The 25,954-nt window shown below is 65.3% G+C and overlaps 1 protein-coding gene across 1 annotated transcript in view; it reads left to right on the top strand.

Annotated features, from left to right (window-relative positions):
* The window catches only part of MTA2 (metastasis associated 1 family member 2), a 29,440-nt gene extending 4,217 nt beyond the window's left edge, over positions 1–25,223 (top strand). Inside the window, exons 4-18 of the mRNA XM_071801555.1 lie at positions 2,255–2,372; positions 4,370–4,433; positions 7,635–7,752; positions 7,846–7,948; positions 9,575–9,674; positions 12,211–12,399; positions 12,495–12,569; positions 14,946–15,004; positions 15,124–15,221; positions 18,283–18,422; positions 20,024–20,252; positions 22,495–22,584; positions 23,681–23,832; positions 24,727–24,875; positions 24,961–25,223. Of these exons, the coding sequence (XP_071657656.1) occupies positions 2,255–2,372; positions 4,370–4,433; positions 7,635–7,752; positions 7,846–7,948; positions 9,575–9,674; positions 12,211–12,399; positions 12,495–12,569; positions 14,946–15,004; positions 15,124–15,221; positions 18,283–18,422; positions 20,024–20,252; positions 22,495–22,584; positions 23,681–23,832; positions 24,727–24,875; positions 24,961–25,120 (1,844 nt within the window). The 3' untranslated portion in view covers positions 25,121–25,223. The remainder of the gene's footprint in view (positions 1–2,254; positions 2,373–4,369; positions 4,434–7,634; positions 7,753–7,845; positions 7,949–9,574; positions 9,675–12,210; positions 12,400–12,494; positions 12,570–14,945; positions 15,005–15,123; positions 15,222–18,282; positions 18,423–20,023; positions 20,253–22,494; positions 22,585–23,680; positions 23,833–24,726; positions 24,876–24,960) is intronic.
* Positions 25,224–25,954: the final 731 nt, after the last annotated feature.

Genomic DNA, 25,954 nt, shown 5'->3' with positions numbered 1-25,954 from the left:
TCTGGGGGGGTCTGGGGGGTTTATGGGGGTCCTGGGGGGGTTCCAGGGGTTCCTGGGGGGGTTCCAGGGGGGGTTCCTAGGGGGGTCCCAAGGGTCCTGGGGGGGTTCCTAGGGGGGTCCCAAGGGTCCTGGGGGGGTTCCTGGGGGGGACCAAAGGGGCTCTGGGGGGGTCTGGGGGGTTTATGGGGGTCCTGGGGGGGTTCCAGGGGGGGTTCCTGGGGGGGTTCCTAGGGGGGTTCCTAGGGGGGTTCCAAGGGTCCTGGGGGGGTTCCAGGGGGGGTTCCTAGGGGGGTCCCAAGGGTCCTGGGGGGGTTCCAGGGGGGGTTCCTAGGGGGGTCCCGAGGGTCCTGGGGGGTTCCTAGGGGGGTCCTGAGGGGCCTAGGGGGGGTTTGGGGGGGTCTGGGGGGGATCCTGTGGGGTCTTGGGGGGATCCCAGGGGTGGCCCTGGGGGGTCCTAGGGGGGGTTTATGGGGGTCCTGGGGGGTCCTAGGGGGGCCTGGGGGGTTTAGGGGGGTCCTGGGGGGGGGCAAAAGGACTCTGGGGGGTTCCTGGGGGGGTCCTGAGGGGCCTAAGGGGGGTTTGGGGGGGTTTTGAGGGGGTTATGGGGGGGCCAAGGGGGGTCTGGGGGGGATCCCATGGGGTCTTGGGGGGATCCAAGGGGTGGCCCTGAGGGTCCTGGGGGGTCCTAGGGGGGGTCTGGGGGGTTTATGGGGGTCCTGGGGGGGTTTCTAAGGGGGGTCCCAAGGGTCCTGGGGGGATTCCAAGGGTCCTGGGGGGGATCCCAGGGGGGTCCCAAGGGTCCTGGGGGGGTTCCTAGGGGGGGTCTGGGGGGTTTATGGGGGTCCCAAGGGTCCTGGGGGATTCCTAGGGGGGTCCTGAGGGGCCTAAGGGGGGTTTGGGGGGGATTTGAGGGGGTTAGGGGGGTCCTGGGGGGGTCTGGGGGGTTTATGGGGGTCCTGGGGGGGTTCCTAGGGGGGTCCTGAGGGGCCTAGGGGGGGTTTGGGGGGGTCTGGGGGGGATCCTGTGGGGTCTTGGGGGGATCCCAGGGGTGGCCCTGGGGGGTCCTAGGGGGGGTTTATGGGGGTCCTGGGGGGTCCTAGGGGGGTCTGGGGGGTTTATGGGGGTCCTGGGGGGTTCCTAGGGGGGTTCCAGGGTGTCTGGGGGGTCCCAGGGGGGTCCCTGAGGGTCCTGGGGGGGTCCTGGGGGGATCTGAGGGGCCTGGGGGGGCAAAGGGGGGTCCCAAAAGTCTTGGGGGGTTCCCAAGGAGGTCCGGGGGCCGCTCTGCCCCACACGTGTGGGTCCAGGGGCCACTCTGCCCCACAATTGTGGGTCCAGGGGCCGCTCTGCCCCACACTTGTGGGTCCCAGGGCTGCTCTGCCCCACACATGAGGATCCCAGGGCTGCTCTGCCCCACACGTGTGGGTCCGGGGGTTGCTTTGCCCCACACATATGGGTCCCAGGGCTGCTCTGCCCCACACATATGGGTCTGGGGGTCGCTTTGCCCCGCACTTGTGGGTCCCAGGACCGCTCTGCCCCACACGTATGCGTCCGGGTGCTGCTCTGCCCTACATGCATGGGTCCCGGGGCCACTTTGCCCTACATGTATGGGTCTGGGGGCCACTCTGCCCCACACTTGGGGGTCCGGGGCCACTCTGCCCCACACATGTGGGTCCTAGGGGCCGCTCTGCCCCACACTTGTGGGTCCCAGGGCTGCTCTGCCCCACACATGTGGGTCCCAGGGGCCGCTCTGCCCCACACGTGTGGGTCCCAGGGCTGCTCTGCCCCACACGCATGCATCTCAGGGCCACTCTGCCCCACACTTGTGGGTCCTGGAGCCGCTCAGCCCCACACGCATGCATCTCAGGGCCACTCTGCCCCACACTTGTGGGTCCAGGGGCCGCTCTGCCCCACACTTGTGGGTCCCAGGGCCGCTCTGCCCCACACTTGTGGGTCCCAGGGCTGCTCTGCCCCACATGTGTGGGTCTGGGGGCTGCTCTGCCCCACACTTGTGGGTCCCAGGGCTGCTCTGCCCCACACGTATGGGTCTGGGGGTCGCTTTGCCCCACACTTGTGGGTCCCAGGACCGCTCTGCCCCACACGTATGCATCCGGGGGCTGCTCTGCCCTACATGCGTGGGTCCCGGGGCCGCTTTGCCCTACATGTATGGGTCTGGGGGCCACTCCGCCCCACACGTGTGGGTCCGGGGCGCTCTGCCCCACACGTGTGGGCCCGGGTGACGCGGCGCGGTCGGCAGGGGAGTTCGAGGAGGAGTCGAAGCAGCCGGGGGTGTCGGAGCAGCAGCGGCACCAGCTCAGGCACCGCGAGCTCTTCCTGTCCCGCCAGTTCGAGTCCCTGCCCGCCACGCACATACGGTGATGGGGGCGCTATGGGGCGCTGTGGGGCTGGGGGGGGCGCTGTGGGGCGCTGTGGGGCTGGGGGGGTGCTGTGGAACTCAGGGTCAAGTGTAGGGCTGGGGGGGGCGCTATGGGGCTGGGGAGCCGCTGTGGAGCTCGGGGTCAAGTGTGGGGCTGGGGAGCCACAGTGGGGCTGTCGTGGGGCTGGGGAGGCGCTGTGGGGCTGGGGGGCGCTATGGGGCCGCTGTGGGGCTGGGGAGCTGCTGTGGGGCTGGGGGTCAAGTGTGGGGCTGGGAAGCCACAGTGGGGCTGCTGTGGGGCTGGGGGGCGCTATGGGGCTGGGGGGGCGCTGTGGGGCTGGGGGGGCGCTGTGGGGCTGGGGGGCGCTATGGGGCTGGGGGGGCGCTGTGGGGCTGGGGGGGCGCTATGGGGCCGCTGTGGGGCTGGGGAGCTGCTGTGGAGTTAGGGGTCAAGTGTGGGGCTGGGAGGGTGCTGTGGGGCTGGGGGGGTGCTATGGGGCTGGGGGGGCGCTGTGGGGCTGCTGTGGGGCTGGGGTTCCACTGTGGGGCTGGGGAGCTGCTGTGGAGCTCAGGGTCAAGTGTGGGGCTGGGGAGCCACAGTGGGGCTGCTGTGGGGCTGGGGGGACGCTATGGGGCTGGGGGGGCGCCGTGGGGCTGGGGAGGCGCTGTGGGGCTGGGGGGGCGCTATGGGGCCGCTGTGGGGCTGGGGAGCTGCTGTGGAGCTGGGGGTCAAGTGTGGGGCTGGGGAGCCACAGTGGGGCTGCTGTGGGGCTGGGGGGGCGCTGTGGGGCTGGGGGGGCGCTATGGGGCTGGGGGGGGTGCTGTGGGGCCACTGTGGGTCTGGGGTTCCGCTGTGGGGCTGGGGGTCCACTGTAGGGCTGCTGTGGGGCTGGGGAGGCGCTGTGGGGCTGGGGGGGCGCTATGGGGCTGGGGGGCGCTATGGGGCCGCTGTGGGGCTGGGGAGCTGCTGTGGGGCTGGGGGTCAAGTGTGGGGCTGGGAAGCCACAGTGGGGCTGCTGTGGGGCTGGGGGGGCGCTGTGGGGCTGGGGGGGCGCTATGGGGCTGGGGGGGGTGCTGTGGGGCCACTGTGGGGCTGGGGTTCCGCTGTGGGGCTGGGGGTCCACTGTAGGGCTGCTGTGGGGCTGGGGAGGCGCTGTGGGGCTGGGGGGGCGCTATGGGGCTGGGGGGGCGCTATGGGGCCGCTGTGGGGCTGGGGAGCTGCTGTGGAGTTAGGGGTCAAGTGTGGGGCTGGGAGGGTGCTGTGGGGCTGGGGGGGTGCTATGGGGCTGGGGGGGCGCTGTGGGGCTGCTGTGGGACTGGGGTTCCACTGTGGGGCTGGGGAGCTGCTGTGGAGCTGGGGGTCAAGTGTGGGGCTGGGAAGCCACAGTGGGGCTGCCGTGGGGCTGGGGAGGCGCTGTGGGGCTGGGGGGGCGCTATGGGGCCACTGTGGGGCTGGGGAGGCGCTGTGGGGCTGGGGGCGGCGCTATGGGGCCACTGTGGGGCTGTGGGGCTGCTGTGGAGCTGGGGGTCAAGTGTGGGGCTGGGAAGCCACAGTGGGGCTGCTGTGGGGCTGGGGTTCTGCTGTGGGGCTCGGGGTCCAGTGTGGGGCTAGGCAGGCATTGTGGGGCTGGGGGGGGTGCTATGGGGCCGCTGTGGGGCTGGGGTTCTGTTGTGGGGCTGGGGAGCTGCTGTGGAGCTGGGGGTCAAGTGTGGGGCTGGGAGGGGTGCTGTGGGGTTGGGGGAGCACTATGGGGCTGCTGTGGGGCTGGGGGGGGCGCTGTGGGGTTGGGGTTCCGCTGTGGGGCTGGGGAGCTGCTGTGGAGCTGGGGGTCAAGTGTGGGGCTGGGAAGCCACAGTGGGGCTGCTGTGGGGCTGGGGTTCCGCTGTGGGGCTCGGGGTCCACTGTGGGGCTGGGGCAGCTGCTGTGGGGCTACTATGGGTCCGCCGTGGGGCTGGGGGCCTCTCCATACTCACCCCCCCCATTTCACCCCATAGGGGCAAATGCAGCGTGACCCTGCTCAACGAGACCGACATCCTGGGCCAGTACCTGGAGAAAGAGGTGAGGGAGCCCCATGGATGTGGGGGGCAGCCCCACACATTCCTACCCCACACATTCCCAGCCCCCTGCCCCACACATTCCCCCCCTGCCCCCCTCATCCCCCCTGCCCCCCACATTCTCACCCCCCACATTCTCACCCCCCACATTCCCACTCCTCTGCCCCACACGTTCCCCCCCTGCCCCCCACATTCTCACCCCAACCATTCTCCCTGTGCCCCACACATTCTCACCCTGCCCCACACATTCACCCCTGCCCCCCGCATTCTCACCCCCCACATTTTCCCCCCCTGCCCCACACATTCTCACCCCCCGCATTCCCCTCCTGCCCCACACATCCCCCCTGCCCCCCACATTCTCACCCCACACCCCCACATTCTCAACCCCACATTCTCACCCCACACCCCCCTGCCCCCCCCATTCTCCCCCCCCATTCTCCCCCCCCATTCTCCCCCCCCATTCTCACCCCCCATTCTCACCCCCCACATTCTCACCCCACATCCCCCCTGCCCCCCACATTCTCACCCCACATTCTCACCCCACACATCCCCCCTGCCCCCCACATTCTCACCCCCACATTCTCACCCCACACATCCCCCCTGCCCCCCACATTCTCACCCTACTCCCCACATTCTCACCCCCCACATTCTCACCCCACACCCTCTGCCCCCCACATTCTCACCCCACACCCCCCTGCCCCCCACATCCCCCCTGCCCCCCACATTCTCACCCCACACATCCTCACTCCACACATTCTCACCCCATATTCTCACCCCACATCCCCCCTGCCCCCCACATTCTCACCCCACACCCCCTGCCCCCCACATTCTCATCCCCCACATTCTCACCCCCCACATTCTCACCCCCCACATTCTCACCCCACATCCCCCCTGCCCACCCCATTCTCACCCCCCCATTCTCACCCCACACCCTCTGCCCCCCACATTCTCACCCCACATTCTCACCCCACCCCTCCCCCCTGCCCCATCCCCCCCAGCTCTGTTTCCCCCCCTGCCCCATCCCCCCCAGCTCTGTTTCCCCCCCTGCCCCATCCCCCCCAGCTCTGTTTCTCCCCCTGCCCCATCCCCCCCAGCTCTGTTTCCCCCCCTGCCCCATCCCCCCCAGCTCTGTTTCCCCCCTGCCCCATCCCCCCCAGCTCTGTTTCCCCCCCTGCCCCATCCCCCCCAGCTCTGTTTCCCCCCCTCCCCCATCCCCCCCAGCTCTGTTTCCCCCCCTGCCCCATCCCCCCCAGCTCTGTTTCCCCCCCTGCCCCATCCCCCCCAGCTCTGTTTCCCCCCCTGCCCCATCCCCCCCAGCTCTGTTTCCCCCCTGCCCCATCCCCCCCAGCTCTGTTTCTCCCCCTGCCCCATCCCCCCCAGCTCTGTTTCCCCCCCTGCCCCATCCCCCCCAGCTCTGTTTCCCCCCTGCCCCATCCCCCCCAGCTCTGTTTCCCCCCCTGCCCCATCCCCCCCAGCTCTGTTTCCCCCCCTCCCCCATCCCCCCCAGCTCTGTTTCCCCCCCTGCCCCATCCCCCCCAGCTCTGTTTCTCCCCCTGCCCCATCCCCCCAGCTCTGTTTCCCCCCCCCCCCATCCCCCCCAGCTCTGTTTCCCCCCCTGCCCCATCCCCCCCAGCTCTGTTTCCCCCCCTGCCCCATCCCCCCCAGCTCTGTTTCCCCCCTGCCCCATCCCCCCCAGCTCTGTTTCCCCCCCTCCCCCATCCCCCCCAGCTCTGTTTCCCCCCTGCCCCATCCCCCCCAGCTCTGTTTCTCCCCCTCCCCCATCCCCCCCAGCTCTGTTTCCCCCCTCCCCCATCCCCCCCAGCTCTGTTTCCCCCCCTCCCCCATCCCCCCCAGCTCTGTTTCCCCCCTGCCCCATCCCCCCCAGCTCTGTTTCCCCCCCTGCCCCATCCCCCCAGCTCTGTTTCCCCCCCTGCCCCATCCCCCCCAGCTCTGTTTCTCCCCCTGCCCCATCCCCCCAGCTCTGTTTCCCCCCCTGCCCCATCCCCCCCAGCTCTGTTTCTCCCCCTGCCCCATCCCCCCCAGCTCTGTTTCTCACCCCCTGCCCCATTCTCCCCCCACATTCCCCTCCTGCCCCACACATCCCCCCTGCCCCCCACATTCTCACCCTACTCCCCACATTCTCACCCCCACATTCTCACCCCACACCCCCTGCCCCCCACATTCTCACCCCACACATTCCCCCTCTGCCCCCCACATTCTCACCCCACACCCCCACATTCTCAACCCCACATTCTCACCACACACACCCCCTGCCCCCCCCATTCTCCCCCCCCATTCTCCCCCCCCATTCTCACCCCACACCACCCCCCTGCCCCCCACATTCTCTCCCCACATCCCCCCTGCCCCCCCCATTCTCACCCCCCCATTCTCACCCCACACCCCCTGCCCCCCACATTCTCACCCCACACCCCCACATTCTCACCCCCACATTCTCACCCCACACCCCCTGCCCCCCACATTTTCATCCCCCATATTCTCACCCCACACATTCCCCCTCTGCCCCCCACATTCTCACCCCACACCCCCACATTCTCACCCCCCCATTCTCACCCCACACCCCCTGCCCCCCACATTTTCATCCCCCACATTCTCACCCCACACATTCCCCCTCTGCCCCCCACATTCTCACCCCACACCCCCACATTCTCACCCCACATTCTCACCCCACACCCCCCTGCCCCCCACATTTTCACCCCCCACATTTCCCCCCTGCCCCCCACATTCTCACCCCACACCCCCTGCCCCCCACATTCTCACCCCACATTCTCACCCCACCCCTCCCCCCTGCCCCATTCCCCCCCAGCTCTGTTTCCCCCCCTGCCCCATTCCCCCCAGCTCTGTTTCCCCCCCTGCCCCATTCCCCCCCAGCTCTGTTTCCCCCCCTGCCCCATTCCCCCTCAGCTCTGTTTCTCCCCCTGCCCCATCCCCCCCAGCACTGTTTCTCCCCCCCCCGCCCCATTGCCCCCCAGCCCTGTTTCTCCCCCTGCCCCTTTGCCCCCCAGCTCTGTTTCTCACCCCCCTGCCCCATTGCCCCCCAGCACTGTTTCTCACCCCCCTGCCCCACTGTGCCCCCCAGCCCTGTTTCTCACCCCCCTGCCCCATTGCCCCCCAGCCCTGTTTCTCACCCCCGCCCCACTGTGCCCCCCAGCCCTGTTTCTCACCCCCGCCCCACTGTGCCCCCCAGGACTGTTTCTTCTACTCGCTGGTGTTCGACCCGCTCCAGAAGACGCTCCTGGCCGACCAGGGCGAGATCCGCGTGGGCTGCAAGTACCAGGCCGACATCCCCGAGCGCCTGGGGGAAGGTGGGGGGCTTGGGGGGGTCCAGGGGGGATTTTGGGGGGTCCGGGGGGGTCCAAGCCGACCCCCCCGCTGTGTGGTGTCCCCTCCCCCCCCAGGGGAATCCGACAACCGCAACCAGCAGAAGATGGAGATGAAGGTGTGGGACCCCGATAACCCCCTGAGCGACCGGCAGATCGATCAGTTCCTGGTGGTGGCGCGGTGAGCGGGGACGGGGACCCGGGCGTCCGGGGGACCCAGGCGTCCGGGGGACCCAGGGACACCCCCCACCCAACCCGGGGACCCAGGCGTCCGGGGGACCCAGGGACACCCCCCACCCAACCCAGGGACCCAGGCGTCCAGGGGACCCAGGGACCCGGGCGTCCGGGGGACCCAGGGACACCCCCCATCCAACCCAGGGACCCAGGCGTCCGGGGGACCCAGGGACACCCCCCACCCAACCCAGGGACCCAGGCGTCCGGGGGACCCAGGGACACCCCCCACCCAACCCAGGGACCCAGGCGTCCGGGGGACCCAGGGACACCCCCCACCCAACCCAGGGACCCGGGCGTCCGGGGGACCCAGGGACACCCCCCACCCAACCCAGGGACCCGGGCGTCCGGGGGACCCAGGGACACCCCCCACCCAACCCAGGGACCCAGGCGTCCGGGGGACCCAGGGACACCCCCCAACCAACCCGGGGACCCAGGCGTCCGGGGGACCCAGGGACACCCCCCAACCAACCTGGGGACCCAGGCGACCAGGACCCTCCACACCCCCTAAGGACCAGGGGACCCAGGCGTCTGGGGGACCCAAGCACACCCCCCATCCAACTGGGGGACGCAGGTGTCCGGGAGTCCCCCATGCTCCCCCTAAGGACCGGGGGACCCAGGCATCCGGGGGACCCATGCACACCCCCCATCCAACCAAGGGACCCAGGCTTTCGGGGACCCAGGCGTTCAGGGGACCCAGGGACACCCCCCAACCAACCCACGGACCCAGGCGTCCGGGGGACCCAGGGACACCCCCCAACCAACCCAGGGACGCAGGTGTCCGGGGGACCCAGGCGTCCGGGGGACCCATGCACACCCCCCATCCAACCGGGGGACCCAGGCGTCTGGGACCCCCCACACCCTCTAAGGACCAGGGGACCCAAGCACACCCCCCCAACCAACCCAGGGACCCAGGCGTCCGGGGGACCCATACACACCCCCCAACCAACCCGGGGACCCAGGCATCCGGGACCCCCCACACCCTCTAAGGACCAGGGGACCCAGGCGTCCGGGGGACCCAAGCACAACCCCCAACCAACTCGGGGACCCAGGCGTCCGGGACCCCCCACCCCCTAAGGACCGGGGGACCCAGGCATCCGGGGGACCCAAGCACAACCCCCAACCAACTCGGGGACCCAGGCATCCGGGACCCCCCACACCCCCTAAGGACCGGGGGACCCAGGCGTTCGGGGGACCCAAGCACACCCCCCAACCAACCCGGGGACCCAGGCATCCGGGACCCCCCATAGGACCTCACCCCCACCCAACCCAGGGACCCAGGCGTCCGGGACCCCCCACAGGACCTCACCCCCACCCAACCAGGGGACCCAGGCGTCCGGGACCCCCCACAGGACCTCACCCCCACCCAACCAGGGGACCCAGGCGTCCGGGACCCCCCACAGGACCTCACCCCCTACCTGACCAGGGGACCCAGGCGTCCGGGGCTCGAGCATCGGGCAATTTTGGAGCCACTTGGGGCCACCGGGGGGCCATGTGGGGACACAGGGGGCCATGTGGGGCCACGGGCGGCCATGTGGGGCCACGGGGGGGTGACCGAGCGCTCCGTTGCCCCCAGGGCGGTGGGGACGTTCGCGCGCGCCCTGGACTGCAGCAGCTCCATCCGCCAGCCCAGCCTGCACATGAGCGCGGCCGCTGCCTCCCGGGACATCACCCTGGTGAGCACCCTGGGACCCCCAAACCGAGAACCCCCCTGGGACCCCCCCCGGGACCCCCCCCCGGGACCCCCAACCTGAGACCCCCACCTGGGACCCCCCCGCCCGGGACCCCCAACCTGGGACCCCTCCCTGGGACCCCTCCCGGGACCCCCAACCTGAGACCCCCACCTGGGACCCCCCCTGGGACCCCTCCCGGGACCCCCAACCTGAGACCCCCACCTGGGACCCCCCCGCCCGGGACCCCCAACCTGGGACCCCTCCCCGGGACCCCCCACCCTGGGACCCTCCCTGGGACCCCCACCCGGGATCCCCACCCGGGACCCCCCATTATTCCCCCTGGGACCCCCACCCAGGACCCCCAACCTGGGACCCCCACCCAGGACCCCCCATTATTCCACCCCACTGTCCCCCATTATCCCCCCTGGGACCCCCACCCAGGACCCCCAACCTGGGACCCCCACCCAGGACCCCCCATTATTCCACCCCACTGTCCCCCATTATCCCCCCTGGGACCCCCAACCTGGGACCCCCCACCTGGGACCCCCCCCGGGACCCCCAACCTGAGACCCCCACCCGGGACCCCCACCCGGGACCCCCCATTATTCCACCCCACTGTCCCTCATTATCCCACCCGGGACCCCCACCCCTGGACCCCCCCCGGGGACCCCCTGGACCCCCCATTATCCCACCCCACTGCCCCATTATCCCCCCCAGGACCCTCCCCCCCGCACACCCCCCAGGACCCCCCATTATTCCACCCCAGGACCCCCCACCCCATTGTCCCCCCATTATCCCACCCTGGGACCCCCACCCCAGTACCCCCAACCCCCCTGTCCCCCATTACCCATCACCCCCTTTTCCCCCACCCCACTGTCCCCCCACCCCAGGACCCCCCATTATTCTCCCCAGGACCCCCCATTATTCCCCTCATTGCCCCCACCCCAGGACCCCCCACCCCACTGTCCCCCGTTATCCATCACCCCCTTTTCCCCCACCCCAGGACCCCCCATTATTCCCCCCAGGACCCCCACCCCCCTGTCCCCCATCACCCCCTTTTCCCCCACCCCCCTGTCCCCCATTACCCATCACCCCCTTTTCCCCCCACCCCAGGACCCCCCATTACCCCCACCCCAGGGTGCCCCATTATTACCCCCAGGACCCCCCACCCCAGGACCCCCCATTATCCCACCCTGGGACCCCCACCCCACTGTCCCCCCATTATCCATCACCCCCTTTTCCCCCCACCCCAGGACCCCCCATTACCCCCACCCCAGGACCCCCCACCCCACTGTCCCCCATTATCCATCACCCCCTTTTCCCCCACCCCAGGACCCCCCATTATTCCCCCCAGGACCCCCACCCCCCTGTCCCCCCACCCCAGGACCCCCCATCTCCCCCCAGCCCCCCAACTCCTGTGCCCCCTCTCCCCCAGTTCCACGCCATGGACGCGCTCCAGCGCACCCCAGGACCCCCCACCCCACTGTCCCCCATTATCCATCACCCCCCATTACCCCCACCCCAGGACCCCCCATTATTCCCCTCATTGCCCCCACCCCAGGACCCCCCACCCCCCTGTCCCCCATTACCCATCACCCCCTTTTCCCCCCACCCCAGGACCCCCCATTACCCCCACCCCAGGGTGCCCCACTATTCCCCCCAGGACCCCCCACCCCAGGACCCCCCATTATCCCACCCTGGGACCCCCACCCCACTGTCCCCCATTATCCATCACCCCCTTTTCCCCCCACCCCAGGACCCCCCATTACCCCACCCCAGGACCCCCCATCTCCCCCCAGCCCCCCAACTCCTGTGCCCCCTCTCCCCCAGTTCCACGCCATGGACGCGCTCCAGCGCACCCCAGGACCCCCCTGTCCCCCCACCCCAGGACCCCCCATCTCCCCCCAGCCCCCCGACTCCTGTGCCCCCTTTTCCCCCCAGTTCCATGCCATGGACGCGCTCCAGCGCACCCCAGGACCCCCCATTACCCCACCCCAGGACCCCCCTGTACCCCCAGCCCCCCAACTCCTGTACCCCCTCTCCCCCCAGTTCCACGCCATGGACGCGCTCCAGCGCACCCCAGGACCCCCCATTACCCCACCCCAGGACCCCCCATCTCCCCCCAGCCCCCCAACTCCTCTGCCCCCTCTCCCCCAGTTCCACGCCATGGACGCGCTCCAGCGCACCCCAGGACCCCCCTGTCCCCCCACCCCAGGACCCCCCATCTCCCCCCAGCCCCCCAACTCCTGTGCCCCCTTTTCCCCCCCAGTTCCACGCCATGGACGCGCTCCAGCGCACCCCAGGACCCCCCATTACCCCACCCCAGGACCCCCCTGTACCCCACCCCAGGACCCCCCATCTCCCCCCAGCCCCCCAACTCCTCTGCCCCCTTTTCCCCCCCAGTTCCACGCCATGGACACGCTCCAGCGCACCCCAGGACCCCCCATTACCCCACCCCAGGACCCCCCTGTCCCCCCACCCCAGGACCCCCCATCTCCCCCCAGCCCCCCCAACTCCTGTGCCCCCTTTTCCCCCCCAGTTCCACGCCATGGACACGCTCCAGCGCAACGGGTACGACCTGGCCCGGGCCATGTCCACGCTGGTGCCGCAGGGGGGGCCGGTGCTGTGCCGCGACGAGATGGAGGAGTGGTCGGCGTCCGAGGCCATGCTGTTCGAGGAGGCGCTGGAGAAGTACGGCAAGGACTTCAACGACATCCGCCAGGACTTCGTGAGTGGGGCGGGGGGGGGTCAATTTGGGGAGGGGGTCGCACCGAGGGACCCCCGGCCCCCCCCCCGTGATGGGATGGTTCGCCCCGCCCGCAGCTGCCCTGGAAGTCGCTGGCCAGCATCGTGCAGTTCTACTACATGTGGAAGACCACGGACCGCTACATCCAGCAGGTGGGGGGCGCTGTGGGGCTGGGGGGTGATGTGGGGCTGGGGGGTGATGTGGGGCTGGGGAGGGGTGATGTGGGGCTGGGGGGGGGGAAGATATGGGGCTGGGGGGGGTGATGTGGGGCTGGGGGAGGGGTGATGTGGGGCTGGAGAGGGTGATGTGGGGCTGGGGGGGGGTGATGTGGGGATGGGGGGGGTGATGTGGGGCTGGGGGGGGCGATGTGGGGATGGGGGGGGTGATGTGGGGATGGGTGGTGTGGGGCTGGGGGGGGTGATGTGGGGCTGAGGGGGTGATGTGGGCCTAGGGGGGGTGATGTGGGGCTGGGGGGGCGATGTGGGGCTGGGGGGGAGCTGATGTGGGGTTGGGGGGAGTTGATGTGGGGCTTGGGGGGGGTGATGTGGGGCTGGGGGAGGGGTGATGTGGGGCTGGGGGGGTGATGTGGGGCTGGGGGTGGTGATGTGGGGCTGGGGGTGGTGATGTGGGGCTGGAGGGGGTGATGTGGGGCTGGGGAGGGCGATGTGGGGCTGCTGTGGGGCTGAGGGGGGTGATGGGGGGGCTGTTGTGGTGCTGCTGTGGGGCTGGGGGTCCAATGGGAGCTCACTTTGGGGCTGGGGGGCTGATGGGGGCTGCTGTGGGGCTGGGGGGGGTGATGTGGGGGTGGGGGGGGTGATGTGGGGCTGGGGAGGGGTGATGTGGGGCTGCTGTGGGGCTGGGGGGGGCGCTGTGGGGCTGCTGTGGGGCCTGGGAGGGGGTGATGTGGGGCTGGGGGGGAGGTGATGTGGGGCTGGGGGGGGTGATGTGGGGCTGGGGGGGGTGATGTGGGACTGGGGGGAGTTGATGTGGGGCTTGGGGGGGGTGATGTGGGGCTGGGGAGGGGTGATGTGGGGATGGGGGGGTGATGTGGGGCTGGGGGGGGGTGATGTGGGGGTGGGGGGGCGATGTGGGGCTGGGGAGGGCGATGTGGGGCTGGGGAGGGGTGATGTGGGGCTGGGTGGGAGGTGATGTGGGGCTGGGGGGGGGCGATGTGGGGCTGGGGGAGGGGTGATGTGGGGGTGGGGGGGGGTTCTGTGGGGCTGGGGAGGGCGATGTGGGGCTGAGGGGGGTTGATGTGGGGCTGGGGAGGGGGCGATGTGGGACTGGGGAGGGTGATGTGGGGCTGCTGTGGGGCTGGGGGTCTGATGGGGGCTGCTGTGGGGCTGCTGTGGGGCCACTGTGAGGCTGGGGTTCCATTGGGAGGCTGTGGGGCTGCTGTGGGGCTGAGGAGGCCACTGTGGGTCCGCTGTGGGGCTGGGGGGTCCGCTGTGGGTCTGGGGGGTCCACCGTGGGGCTGGGGGTCCACTGTGGATCTGGGGGGTCCACTGGGGGACTGTGGGGCTGCCGTGGGGCTGAGGAGGCCACTGTGGGTCCGCTGTGGGTCCACTGTGGGTCTGGGGGTTCCGCTGTGGGTCTGGGGGGTCTGCCGTGGGGCTGGGGGGTCTGCTGTGGGGCTGTTGTGGGGCTGGGGGTCCACTGTGGGTCTGGGGGGTCCACTGGGGGACTGTGGGGCTGCCGTGGGGCTGAGGAGGCCACTGTGGGTCCGCTGTGGGGCTGGGGGTCCACTGTGGGTCTGGGGAGTCCGCTGTGGGTCCGCTGTGGGGCTGGGGGTTCCGCTGTGGGTCTGGGGGGTCTGCCGTGGGGCTGGGGGGTCCGCTGTGGGGCTGTTGTGGGGCTGGGGGTCCACTGTGGGTCTGGGGGGTCTGCCGTGGGGCTGGGGGGGTCCGCTGTGGGTCCACTGTGGGTCTGGGGGGTCTGCCGTGGGGCTGGGGGGTCTGCCGTGGGGCTGGGGGGTCCGCTGTGGGTCTGTTGTGGGGCTGGGGGGTTCGCCGTGGGGCTAGGGGGTTCACTCTGGGGCTGTGGGGCTGTGGGTCCACTGTGGGTCTGAGGGGTCCGCTGTGGGTCTGGGGGTCCGCCGTGGGTCTGGGGGGTCTGCCATGGGGCTGGGGGGTCCGCTGTGGGTCTGTTGTGGGGCTGGGGGGTTCGCCGTGGGTCTGGGGGGTCCGCTGTGGGTCTGTTGTGGGGCTGGGGGGTTCGCCGTGGGGCTGGGGGGTCCGCTGTGGGTCTGTTGTGGGGCTGGGGGGTTCACCGTGGGGCTAGGGGGTTCACTCTGGGGCCGTGGAGTCCACTCTGGGGCTGTGGGGCTGTGGGTCCACTGTGGGTCTGGGGGGTCCGCTGTGGGTCTGGGGGGTCCGCTGTGGGTCTGGGGGGTCCGCTGTGGGTCTGGGGGGTCCGCCGTGGGTCTGGGGGATCCGCCGTGGGTCTGGGGGGTCCACTGTGGGTCCGCTGTGGGTCTGGGGGGGTCCGCTGTGGGTCCGGGCCCCTCCGTCTTACCCGTGTGTGCGCAGAAGAGGCTGAAGGCGGCGGAGGCGGACAGCAAGCTGAAGCAGGTCTACATCCCCACATAGTGAGTCTGGGGGGCTCCATCGCCTCGGGAGGGGGCTCCATCACCTCGGGGGGGGCACACCCCTTCCTAGAGCTGGGGGGGCACAGGTGGGCCCCCCCTGACCCCCCCGTTTGCCGCAGCACCAAGCCGAACCCCAACCAGATCATCTCGGTGGGCGCCAAACCCGGGGTGAACGGCGCCGGGTTCCAGAAGGGGCTGACGTGCGAGAGCTGCCACAGTCAGTGGGGGGGGGGATTTGGGGGGCTGGGGGGGGGTACAGGGGGTGGGGGGGTCCTGGGGTGGGAGGAGAGGGGGGTGTGGGGGTCCTGGGTGGGATAATGGGGGGATAGAGGGGGTGGGGGGGTCTCTATGCCCTTGGAGGGGGGGTCTCTGTGCTTCTTGGGGGGTCTTAATGTCCTTTGGGAGGGGGTCTCTATATCTTGGGGGGGGTCTTGGGGGGGGTCTTTATACCCTTGGGGGGTCTCTGTGTCCCTTGTGGGGGTCTCTATGTCCTTTGGTGGGGTCTCTATGTTTGTTGGGGGATCTTAATGTCCTTTGGGAGGGGGTCTCTATACCTTGAGGGGGTCTCTGTGTCCCTTGTGGGGGTCTCCATGTCCTTTGGTGGGGTCTCTATGCTTGTTGGGGGGGGGTCTCTGTGTCTTTTGAGGGGGGCTTGGAGGGGTCTCAATGTCCTTGGGGGGATCTCTATGCCCTTGGGGGTCTCTGTGTCCCTTGGGGGGGTCCTCTATGCCTCTTTGGGGGGTGTCTGTGTCCTTTGGGGGGGTCTCTATGCCCTTGTGTGGTCTCTATACCCTTGGGGGTCTCTGTGTCTTCTGGGGGGGTCTCTATGCTTTTTGGGGGGGGGGTCTCTATGCTTCTTGGGGGATCTTAATGTCCTTTGGGAGGGGGTCTCTATACCTTGAGGGGGTCTCCGTGTCCCTTGTGGGGGTCTCTATGTCCTTTGGTGGGGTCTCTATGCTTGTTGGGGGGGGTCTCTGTGTCTTTTGAGGGGGGCTTGGAGGGGTCTCTATGTCCTTGGGGGGATCTCTATGCCCTTGGGGGTCTCTGTGTCCCTTGGGGGGGTCCTCTATGCTTCTTTGGGGGTCTCTATGTCCTTTGGAGTGGTCTCTATGCCCTTGTGTGGTCTCTATACCCTTGGGGGTCTCTGTGTCTTCTTGGGGGGGGTCTCTATGCTTTTGGGGGGGGTCTCTGTGCTTCTTGGGGGGTCTTAATGTCCTTTGGGAGGGGGTCTCTATATCTTGGGGGGGGTCTTTATACCCTTGGGGGGCCTCTGTGTCCCTTGTGGGGGTCTCTATGTCCTTTGGTGGGGTCTCTATGCTTGTTGGGGGGGGTCTGTGTGTCTTTTGAGGGGGGCTTGGAGGGGTCTCGATGTCCTTGGGGGGATCTCTATGCCCTTGGGGGTCTCTGTGTCCCTTGGGGGGGTCCTCTATGCTTCTTTGGGGGGTCTCTATGCCCTTTGGGGGGGTCTCTATACCCTGGGGGGTCTCTATGCTTCTTGGGGGGTCTCTATGTCTTTTGGGGGGGTCTCTATACCCTTGGGGGTCTCTATGTCCTTTGGGGGGGTCTCTATACCCTTGTGGGGTCTCTATGCTTCTTGGGGTGTCTCTGTGTCCTTTGGGGGGGGTCTCTATACCCTTGTGGGGTGTCTCTATGCCCTTTGGGGTGGTCTCTATACCTTTGTGTGGGGTCTCTATACCGTTAGTGGGAGGTTTCTATACTCTTGGGGGGGGTCTTCATGCTCCTTTGGGGGTCTCTATGACTCTTGGGGGTCTCTGTGTCCTTTGAGGGGGTCTCTATGTCCTTTACGGGGGGGTCTCCATGCCCTTGGGGGGGTTTCTATGCCCTTGTGTGGTCTCTATACCTTTGGGGGGTCTCTGTGTCTTTTGGGGGGTCTCTGTGCCCTTGGGGGGGTCTCCATGCCTCTTATGGGGTCTCTATACCTTTGGGGGGGTCTCTATGCCCTTGTGTGGTTTCTGTATCCTTGTGGGGTCTCTATCCCCTTGGGGGGGTCTCTATATGTTCTGGGGGGTCTCTCTACCTTTGGGGGGTCTCTATACATTTGGGGGGTCTCTATACCTTTGGGGGGGGTCTCCGTATGTCCAGGGGGGGTCTCTCTACCTTCGGGGGGTCTCTATATCTTTGGGGGTCTCTATACCTTTGGGGGGTCTCTATATCTTTGGGGGGTCTCTATACCCTTGTGTGATCTCTATACCCTTGGCGGGGCTCTCTCTACCTTTGGGGTGGTCTCTATATGGTTGGGGGGGTCTCTATATGTTTGGGGGGCTCTCTCTACCTTTTGGGGGGGTCTCTATACCCTTGTGTGGTCTTTATACGTTTGGGGGGGCTCTCTATCCCCTTGTGTGGTCTCTATCTCCTTGGGGGGACCTCTGTGCCCCTTGGGTGGTCTCTATATGTTCTGGGGGTCTCTCTACCTTTGGGGGGTCTCTATATGGTTGGGGGGCTCTCTATACCTTTTTGGGGGGTCTCTATACCTTTGTGTGTTCTCTATACCTTTAGGGGGGTTTCTCTGCCCTTGTGTGGTCTCTATACCTTTGGGGGGTCTCTATATGGTTGGGGGGCTCTCTATACCTTTGGGGGGGTCTCTATACCTTTGTGTGGTCTCTATACCTTTGGGGGGGTCTCTATACCTTTGTGTGGTCTCTATACCTTTGGGGGGTCTCTATACCTTTGGGGGGGTCTCTATACGGTTGGTGGGCTCTCTATACCTTTGTGGGGTGTCTCTATACCTTTGTGTGGTCTCTATACCTTTGGGGGGTCTCTATACCTTGGGGGGGGTCTCTATACCTTTGTGTGGTCTCTATACCTTTGTGTGGGTCTCTATACCTTTGGGGGGTCTCTATACCTTGGGGGGGGTCTCTATACCTTTGTGTGGTCTCTATACCTTTGTGTGGGTCTCTATACCTTTGGGGGGTCTCTATACCTTGGGGGGGGTCTCTATACCTTTGTGTGGTCTCTATACCTTTGTGTGGGTCTCTATACCTTTGGGGGGTCTCTATACCTTGGGGGGGGTCTCTATACCTTTGTGTGGTCTCTATACCTTTGTGTGGGTCTCTATACCTTTGCGGGGCTCTCTATACCTTTAGGGGGGTCTCTGTGCCCTTGTGTGGTCTTTATCCCCTTGCGGGGGCCTCTGTGCCCCTTGGGTGGTCTCTATATGTTTGGGGTGCTCTCCATACCTTTGGGGGGGGTCTCTAGACCCTGGGGGGGTGTCCGTCTGTCCGTGCGGGGGGGTGTGGACGCTGGCCGTGCCCCCCCAGCCACGCAGTCTGCGCAGTGGTACGCCTGGGGCCCCCCCAACATGCAGTGCCGCCTCTGCGCCTCCTGCTGGATCTACTGGAAGAAATACGGGGGGCTGAAGACCCCCACCCAGCTGGAGGGGGCGGCGCGCAGCGCATCGGTGAGACACGGCCCCCCCAGCACCCCGAGCCCCCTGAAACCCCCCCGCACCCCATAAACCCCCCCTGCACCCCAGACCCCTCCCGGACCCCAAACCTCCATAACCCCCCATACCCCAAACCCCCCATAACCCCCTGTACCCCATTCCCCCCATACCCCCCTGTACCCCATTCCCCCCACCCCCACAAACCCCCTGTAGTCCCCCATGCCCCCTGCCCCCAAACCCCCCATAACTCCCCATAACCCCCCATACCCCAAACCCCCATAACCCCCCTGTACCCCAAAGCCCCCAAACCCCCATTACCCCCCCGTACTCCAAACCCCATAACCCCCCGTACCCTAAACCCCCATAACCCCCCTGTACCCCAAACCCCCATAACCCCCCTGTACCCCAAACCCCATAACCCGCCGTACCCCAAACCCCATAACCCCCCTGTACCCCAAACCCCATAACCCGCCGTACCCCAAACCCCATAACCCCCCTGTACCCCAAACCCCCATAACCCCCCTGTACCCCAAACCCCATAACCCCCCGTACCCCAAACCCCATAACCCCCATACCCCCATAACCCCCCATAACCCCCCTGTACCCCATTCCCCCCCCACCCCATACCCCATAGACCCCATAACCCCCCCTGTACCCCATTCCCCCCACCCCCCACAAACCCCCCATAACCCCCTGTACCCCATCTCCCCCAAACCCCCATAACCCCCCATACCCCAAACACCCATAACCCAAACCCCCATAACCCCCCATGTACCCCAAACCCCCCCAAACCCCCATAACCCCCCATACCTCAAACCCCCATTAACCACCCGTACCCCATCTCCCCCATAACCCCCCTGTACCCCATCTCCCCCAAACCCCCCATAACCCCCATGCACCCAAACCCCCATAACCCCCCATAACCCCCCATGCACCCCAAACCCCCATAACCCCCCATAACCCCCCATAACCCCCCATAACCCCCCATGCACCCAAACCCCCATAACCCCCCATAACCCCCCATGCACCCAAACCCCCATCACCCCCATGCACCCCAAACCCCCATAACCCCCCATGCACCCAAACCCCCATAACCCCCCATGCACCCCAAACCCCCATAACGCCCCATAACCCCCCATGCACCCAAACCCCCATAACCCCCCATGCACCCAAACCCCCATAACCCCCCATAACCCCCCATGCACCCAAACCCCCATAACCCCCCATGCACCCAAACCCCCATAACCCCCCATAACCCCCCATGCACCCAAACCCCCATAACCCCCCATAACCCCCCATGCACCCAAACCCCCATAACCCCCCATAACCCCCCATGCACCCAAACCCCCATAACCCCCCATAACCCCCCATGCACCCAAACCCCCCATAACCCCCCATGCACCCCAAACCCCCCATAACCCCCCATAACCCCCCATGCACCCAAACCCCCATAACCCCCCATAACCCCCCATGCACCCAAACCCCCATAACCCCCCATGCACCCCAAACCCCCCATAACCCCCCATAACCCCCCATGCACCCAAACCCCCATAACCCCCCATAACCCCCCATGCACCCAAACCCCCATCACCCCCCATAACCCCCTGCACCCCCAGGAGCCCCACTCCCGCGGTCACCTGTCCCGGCCGGAGGCGCAGAGCCTGTCCCCGTACACCACCAGCGCCAGCCGCGCCAAACTGCTGGCCAAGAACCGCCAGACCTTCCTGCTCCACACCACGCGCCTCACGCGCCTGGCGCGCCGCCTGTGCCGCGACGTCCTGCAGCCGCGCCGCGCCGCGCGCCGCCCCTACGCGCCCATCAACGCCAACGCCATCAAAGCCGAGTGTGAGACACGGGGTGTCCGGGGGGTGGGGGGGTGTCCAGGGGGTGTGGGGGTGTCCGGGGGATCGGGGGGTGTGGGGGTGTCCGGGGGATCAGGGGGTTGGTGCCGCCATTTTGAGCCATGAGGGGGTTTGGCGCCATTTTGAACCTGAGGTGATTTTGGCGCCGTTTGGAGCCCTGAGGTGATTTAGTGATGTTTTGACATTGAGGTGATTTTAGTGACGTTTTGACATTGAGGTGATTTTAGTGACGTTTTGATCCTGAGGGTGTTTGGGGGCATCCTGGGGATCAGGGGGTTGGTGCCGCCATTTTGAGCCATGAGGGGGTTTGGCGCCATTTTGAACCTGAGGTGATTTTGGCGCCGTTTGGAGCCCTGAGGTGATTTTAGTGATGTTTTAACATTAAGATGAATTTTGTGACATTTTAACACTGAGGTGATTTTAGTGACGTTTTGATCCTGAGGGGGTGTGGGGGCATCCTGGGGATCAGGGGGTTGGTGCCGCCATTTTGAGCCATGAGGGGGTTTGGTGCCATTTGATCCTGAGGTGATTTTGGCGCCGTTTGGAGCCCTGAGGTGATTTTAGTGACGTTTTGACATTAAGATGAATTTAGTGACATTTTAACATTGAGGTGATTTTAGTGACGTTTTGATCCTGAGGGGATTTGGGGGTGTCCTGGGGATCAGGGGGTTGGTGCCGCCATTTTGAGCCATGAGGGGGTTTGGCGCCATTTTGAACCTGAGGTGATTTTGACGCCGTTTGGAGCCCTGAGGTGATTTTAGTGATGTTTTAACATTAAGATGAATTTAGTGACATTTTAACATTGAGGTGATTTTAGTGACATTTTAACATTGAGGTGATTTTAGTGACGTTTTGATCCTGAGGGGATTTGGGGGCGTCCTGGGGATCAGGGGGTTGGTGCCGCCATTTTGAGCCCTGAGGGGGTTTGGCGCCATTTTGAACCTGAGGTGATTTTGGCGCCGTTTGGAGCCCTGAGGTGATTTTAGTGATGTTTTGACATTGAGGTGATTTTAGTGACATTTTAACATTGAGGTGATTTTAGTGATGTTTTGATTCTAAGGGTGTTTGGGGGCGTCCTGGGGATCAGGGGGTTGGTGCCGCCATTTTGAGCCATGAGGGGGTTTGGCGCCATTTTGATCCTGAGGTGATTTTGGTGCCGTTTGGAGCCCTGAGGTGATTTTAGTGACATTTTAACATTGAGGTGATTTTAGTGACATTTTAACATTGAGGTGATTTTAATGACGTTTTAACATTGAGATGATTTAGTGACATTTTAACATTGAGGTGATTTTAGTGACATTTTAACATTGAGGTGATTTTAGTGACATTTTAACACTGAGGTGATTTTAGTGACGTTTTAACATTGAGGTGATTTTAGTGACGTTTTAACATTGAGGTGATTTTAGTGACATTTTAACATTGAGGTGATTTTAGTGACATTTTAACACTGAGGTGATTTTAGTGACGTTTTAACATTGAGGTGATTTTAGTGACGTTTTGATCCTGACGTAATTTAGTGACATTTTGATCCTGAGGTGATTTTGGTGCCATTTGGAGCCCTGAGGTGATTTTAGTCACATTTTGACATTGAGGTGATTTTAGTGACATTTGGACTCTGACCTAATTTAGTGACGTTTTGACCCTGAGGTGATTTTAGTGATGTTTTAACACTGAGGTGATTTTAGTGACTTTTTGATCCTCAGGTGATTTTGGCGCCATTTTGGGGCTGAGGTGATTTTAGTGACATTTTAACACTGAGGTGATTTTAGTGATGTTTTGATGTTGAGGTGATTTAATGACATTTTGACATTGAGGTGATTTTAGTGACATTTGATCCTGGGGTAGTTTTAGTGATGTTTTGAGCCTGAGGTGATTTTGGCGCCATTTTGATCCTGAGGGGATTCTGGTGCTGTTTGGACCTCTGAGGTGATTTTAGTGACATTTTAACACTGAGGTGATTTTAGTGACATTTTAACATTGAGGTGATTTTAGTGACGTTTTGATGTTGAGGTTATTTAATGACATTTTGCCCCTGAGGTGATTTTGGCGCCATTTTGGGGCTGAGGGGTTTGCTGCCGCCATTTTGATCCTGAGGTGATTTTGGCGCCATTTCCCCCCTGAGGTGATTTTAGCGCCATTTTACCCTGATGTGATATTAGTGCCATTTTACCCTGATGTGATTTAGCGCCATTTTACCCTGACCTGATTTTGTGTCCCCCCCCCAGGCTCCATCCGCCTCCCCAAAGCGGCCAAGACCCCCCTGAAAATCCACCCTCTGGCCCGGCTGCCGCTCGCCGCCATTGTCAAGGAGCTGGGTGAGGAATGAGGGGGTCCGGGGGGGTCCTGGGGGGGTCCTGGGGGGTCCCTGAGCTGGGTGAGGGATGAGGGGGTCCTGGGGGTGTTTTAGGGGGGTTACTGGGGGGTCCCTGAGCTGGGTGAGGGGTTGGGGGGGTCCTGGGGGTCCAGGGGGGTTCCCTGAGCTGGTTGAGGGGCTGGGGGGTCCCTGGGGGTGTTTTAGGGGGGGTCCCTGAGCTGGGTGAGGGATGAGGGGGGTCCTGGGGGGTCCCTGAGGTGGGTGAGGGGCTGGGGGGGTCCTGGGGGTCCAGGGGGGTTCCCTGAGCTGGGAGAGGGGCTGGGGGGGTCCTGGGGGTGTTTTAGGGGGGGTCCCTGAGCTGGGTGAGGGATGAGGGGGGTCCTGGGGGGTCCCTGAGGTGGGTGAGGGGCTGGGGGGGTCCTGGGGGTCCAGGGGGGTTCCCTGAGCTGGGAGAGGGGCTGGGGGGGTCCTGGGGGTGTTTTAGGGGGGGTCCTGGGGGGTCCCTGAGCTGGGTGAGGGGTGGGGGGGTCCCTGAGGGTGTTTTAAGGGGGTCCCTGGGGGGGTAATGAATGGGGGGGTCCCTGAGGGTGTTTTAGGGGGGGGATGAATGGGATGAATGGGGGGGGGTCCCTGAGGATGTTTTTGGGGGGGGGGATGAATGGGATGAATGGGGGGGTCCCTGAGGGTGTTTTAGGGGGGGGATGAATGGGATGAATGGGGGGGTCCCTGAGGGTGTTTTAGGGGGGGGGATGAATGGGATGAATGGGGGGGGTCCCTGAGGGTGTTTTAGGGGGGGGGATGAATGGGATGAATGGGGGGGGTCCCTGAGGGTGTTTTAGGGGGGGGGATGAATGGGATGAATGGGGGGGTCCCTGAGGATGTTTTAGGGGGGGGGGATGAATGGGATGAATGGGGGGGTCCCTGAGGATGTTTTAGGGGGGTCCCTGGGGGGGGAATGAATGGGGGGACCCCCAGGGTACGTGTTCGGGGTTGGGGGTGGGAAGAGGGCATTTGGGGCTGAGTTTTGGGGGTCAGGGGGGAGCAGGAGGTGCCCCCCCCCCCAGGCAGCCCCTGACCCCCCTGTCCCCCCCCCTTAGCCGCACAAGCCCCCCTGAAGCCCAAGACGCCGCGCGGCACCAAGACCCCAATCAACCGCAACCAGCTGAGCCAGAGCCGGGGGCTGGCGGGGCTGGTGGGCAAGCGCGGCTACGAGGGGGCTGGCGAGGGCCACCGGCCGCCCCGCGTGCGGGTACGGGCCACCAGGGGCCATCGGGGGCCACGGGGGCTACCGGGGGCCACCAGACCCCTGGATGGGGCTCTGAGGGGGTGGGGCTTGCCAGGGAGAAGGGCCTATGGGAGCAGCGCTGGGGGTGATTGACAGGGAGCAGGGCCTATGGGAGCACCCGATCTCTGGGAAGCTAAGCAGGGTCGGCCCTGGTCAGTGCTTGGATGGGAAACCACAAGGCCAATGGGACCTGGGGTGGGTTAGAAGGGGGTGGTCAATAGGTCCAGAGGGGTTCTCCTCGCCCTCTGTTCTGCCCATGGAATAAGGGTTTAGTTCAGGTACTATCAGGATATACTTGAGGAACATATATATATACATATTTATATATATATATATGTAGCCATAGCACCCTGGGAATGCCCAGTCTCATGTGATCTGGGAAGCTAAGCAGGGTCGGCCCCGGTCAGTGCTTGGATGGGAGACCATGGAGGCCAATGGGGCCTGGGGTGGGTTAGAAGGGGGTGGTCAGTAGGTCCAGAGAAGTTCTCCTGCCCCTCTACTCTGCCCTTGAATAAAGGGGCAGGATATATTGGGGAACATATATATATATATATATATATATACACACACATATGTATATATAGCCATAGCACCCTGAGAGTGCCCCATCTCACCTGATCTGAGACGCTAAGCAGCGTCAGGGCCTATGGGAGCAGGGCTGGGGGTGATTGACAGCGAGCAGGGCCTATGGGAGCGAGGCTGGGGATGATTGACGAGGGGCGGGGCTGGCGCGGCCTGATGGACAAAACCACTTTGGGGGCGTGGAGCTCGCTTTGGGCTGATCGGGATGGGCGTGTGTGATTGGTCGAGGGGCGTGGCTTTGCAGTAACCACGCCCCTTCCCCCCACTCACACACAGGTGGGCGCCTCGGGCCTCCCGTTCTCCGCCAACGGGCGCCCCCTGGCGGCGGGGCTGCGCGCAGGGCCCCCCCCAGCCAGCAAGCGCCAGAAGCTGAACCCAGCGGACGCCCCCAACCCCGTGGTGTTCGTGGCCACCAAGGACACCAGGTAAGGCTTTAAGTGGGGGGAAACGGGACACAAGGGGTGGGTCTATAGCGTGACCCCCCACACTGACCCCCATTTCCCCCCCCAGGGCGCTGCGGAAGGCTCTGACGCACCTGGAGCTCCGCCGCGCCGCCCGCCGCCCCAACCTCCCCCTCAAGGTCAAGCCGCTGCGACCCGGGGGGGCCCTGGCGCCCCCCGCCCCCCCACACCCCGCCAGCACCTCGGAGCCCATTGTCCTGGAGGACTGACCCCCCCTTTCCCCCCTTATCCCCACCCCCCCGCATCGGGCCCCTTTTGTATTTTTTTTATCGCCATAGAAACCACGGGTGGGGGGGTTTGGGGGGGGGGGGGGGGGGTGGGCTTATTCTGCCCCCCCCACCCCCCCGCCACCCCACCCGTGACCCCTTTTGTACGTGGAGCGACACCCCCCCCGGTTTTGTATCTCGGGCCGTCCCGGTTCTGTAGGCACAGGAAATAAACCTGGCGGTTTTTCTTGAGCGGCCGAGTCGCTTATGGGGCTCTATGAGTCACTTATGGGGCACTTCTGGGGCACTTATGGAGCTCCATGGGTCACTTATGGAGCTCTATGAGGCACTAATGGGGAACTATAGGTCACTTGTGGGGAACTATGGGACACTGGGGAGATGCTAAGGGGCACTTATGGGTCTCTATGAGTCACTTATGGAGCTCTATGGGTCACTATGGGTCACTTATGGGGCTCCGTGGGGCACTTATGGAGCTCCATGGGGCTCTGTGGGGCACTTATAGGGCTACATGGGTCACTTGTGGGGCACTATGGGGCACTGGGGAGACGCTATGGGGCACTCACGGGTCACTATGAGTCACTTATGGGACCCTGAGGGTCACTATAGGGCTCCATGGGTCACTTATGGAGCTGTATGGGGCACTAATGGGGAACTATAGGTCACTTATGGGGCTCCATGAGTCACTTGTGGGGCACTATGGGGCACTGGGGAGACGCTATGGGGCACTCATGGGTCACTATGAGTCACTTATGGAGCTCTATGGGGCACTTGGGGAGTCACGAACAGACACTTATGGGGCACTTTTGGGTCTCTAAG

This window comes from Patagioenas fasciata, chromosome 39, assembly GCF_037038585.1.
Source record: "Patagioenas fasciata isolate bPatFas1 chromosome 39, bPatFas1.hap1, whole genome shotgun sequence".
In the NCBI taxonomy this organism is placed as follows: domain Eukaryota; kingdom Metazoa; phylum Chordata; class Aves; order Columbiformes; family Columbidae; genus Patagioenas; species Patagioenas fasciata.
Note: the sequence above shows the minus strand (reverse complement) of the source record. Positions and strands in the feature narration are given on the sequence as shown.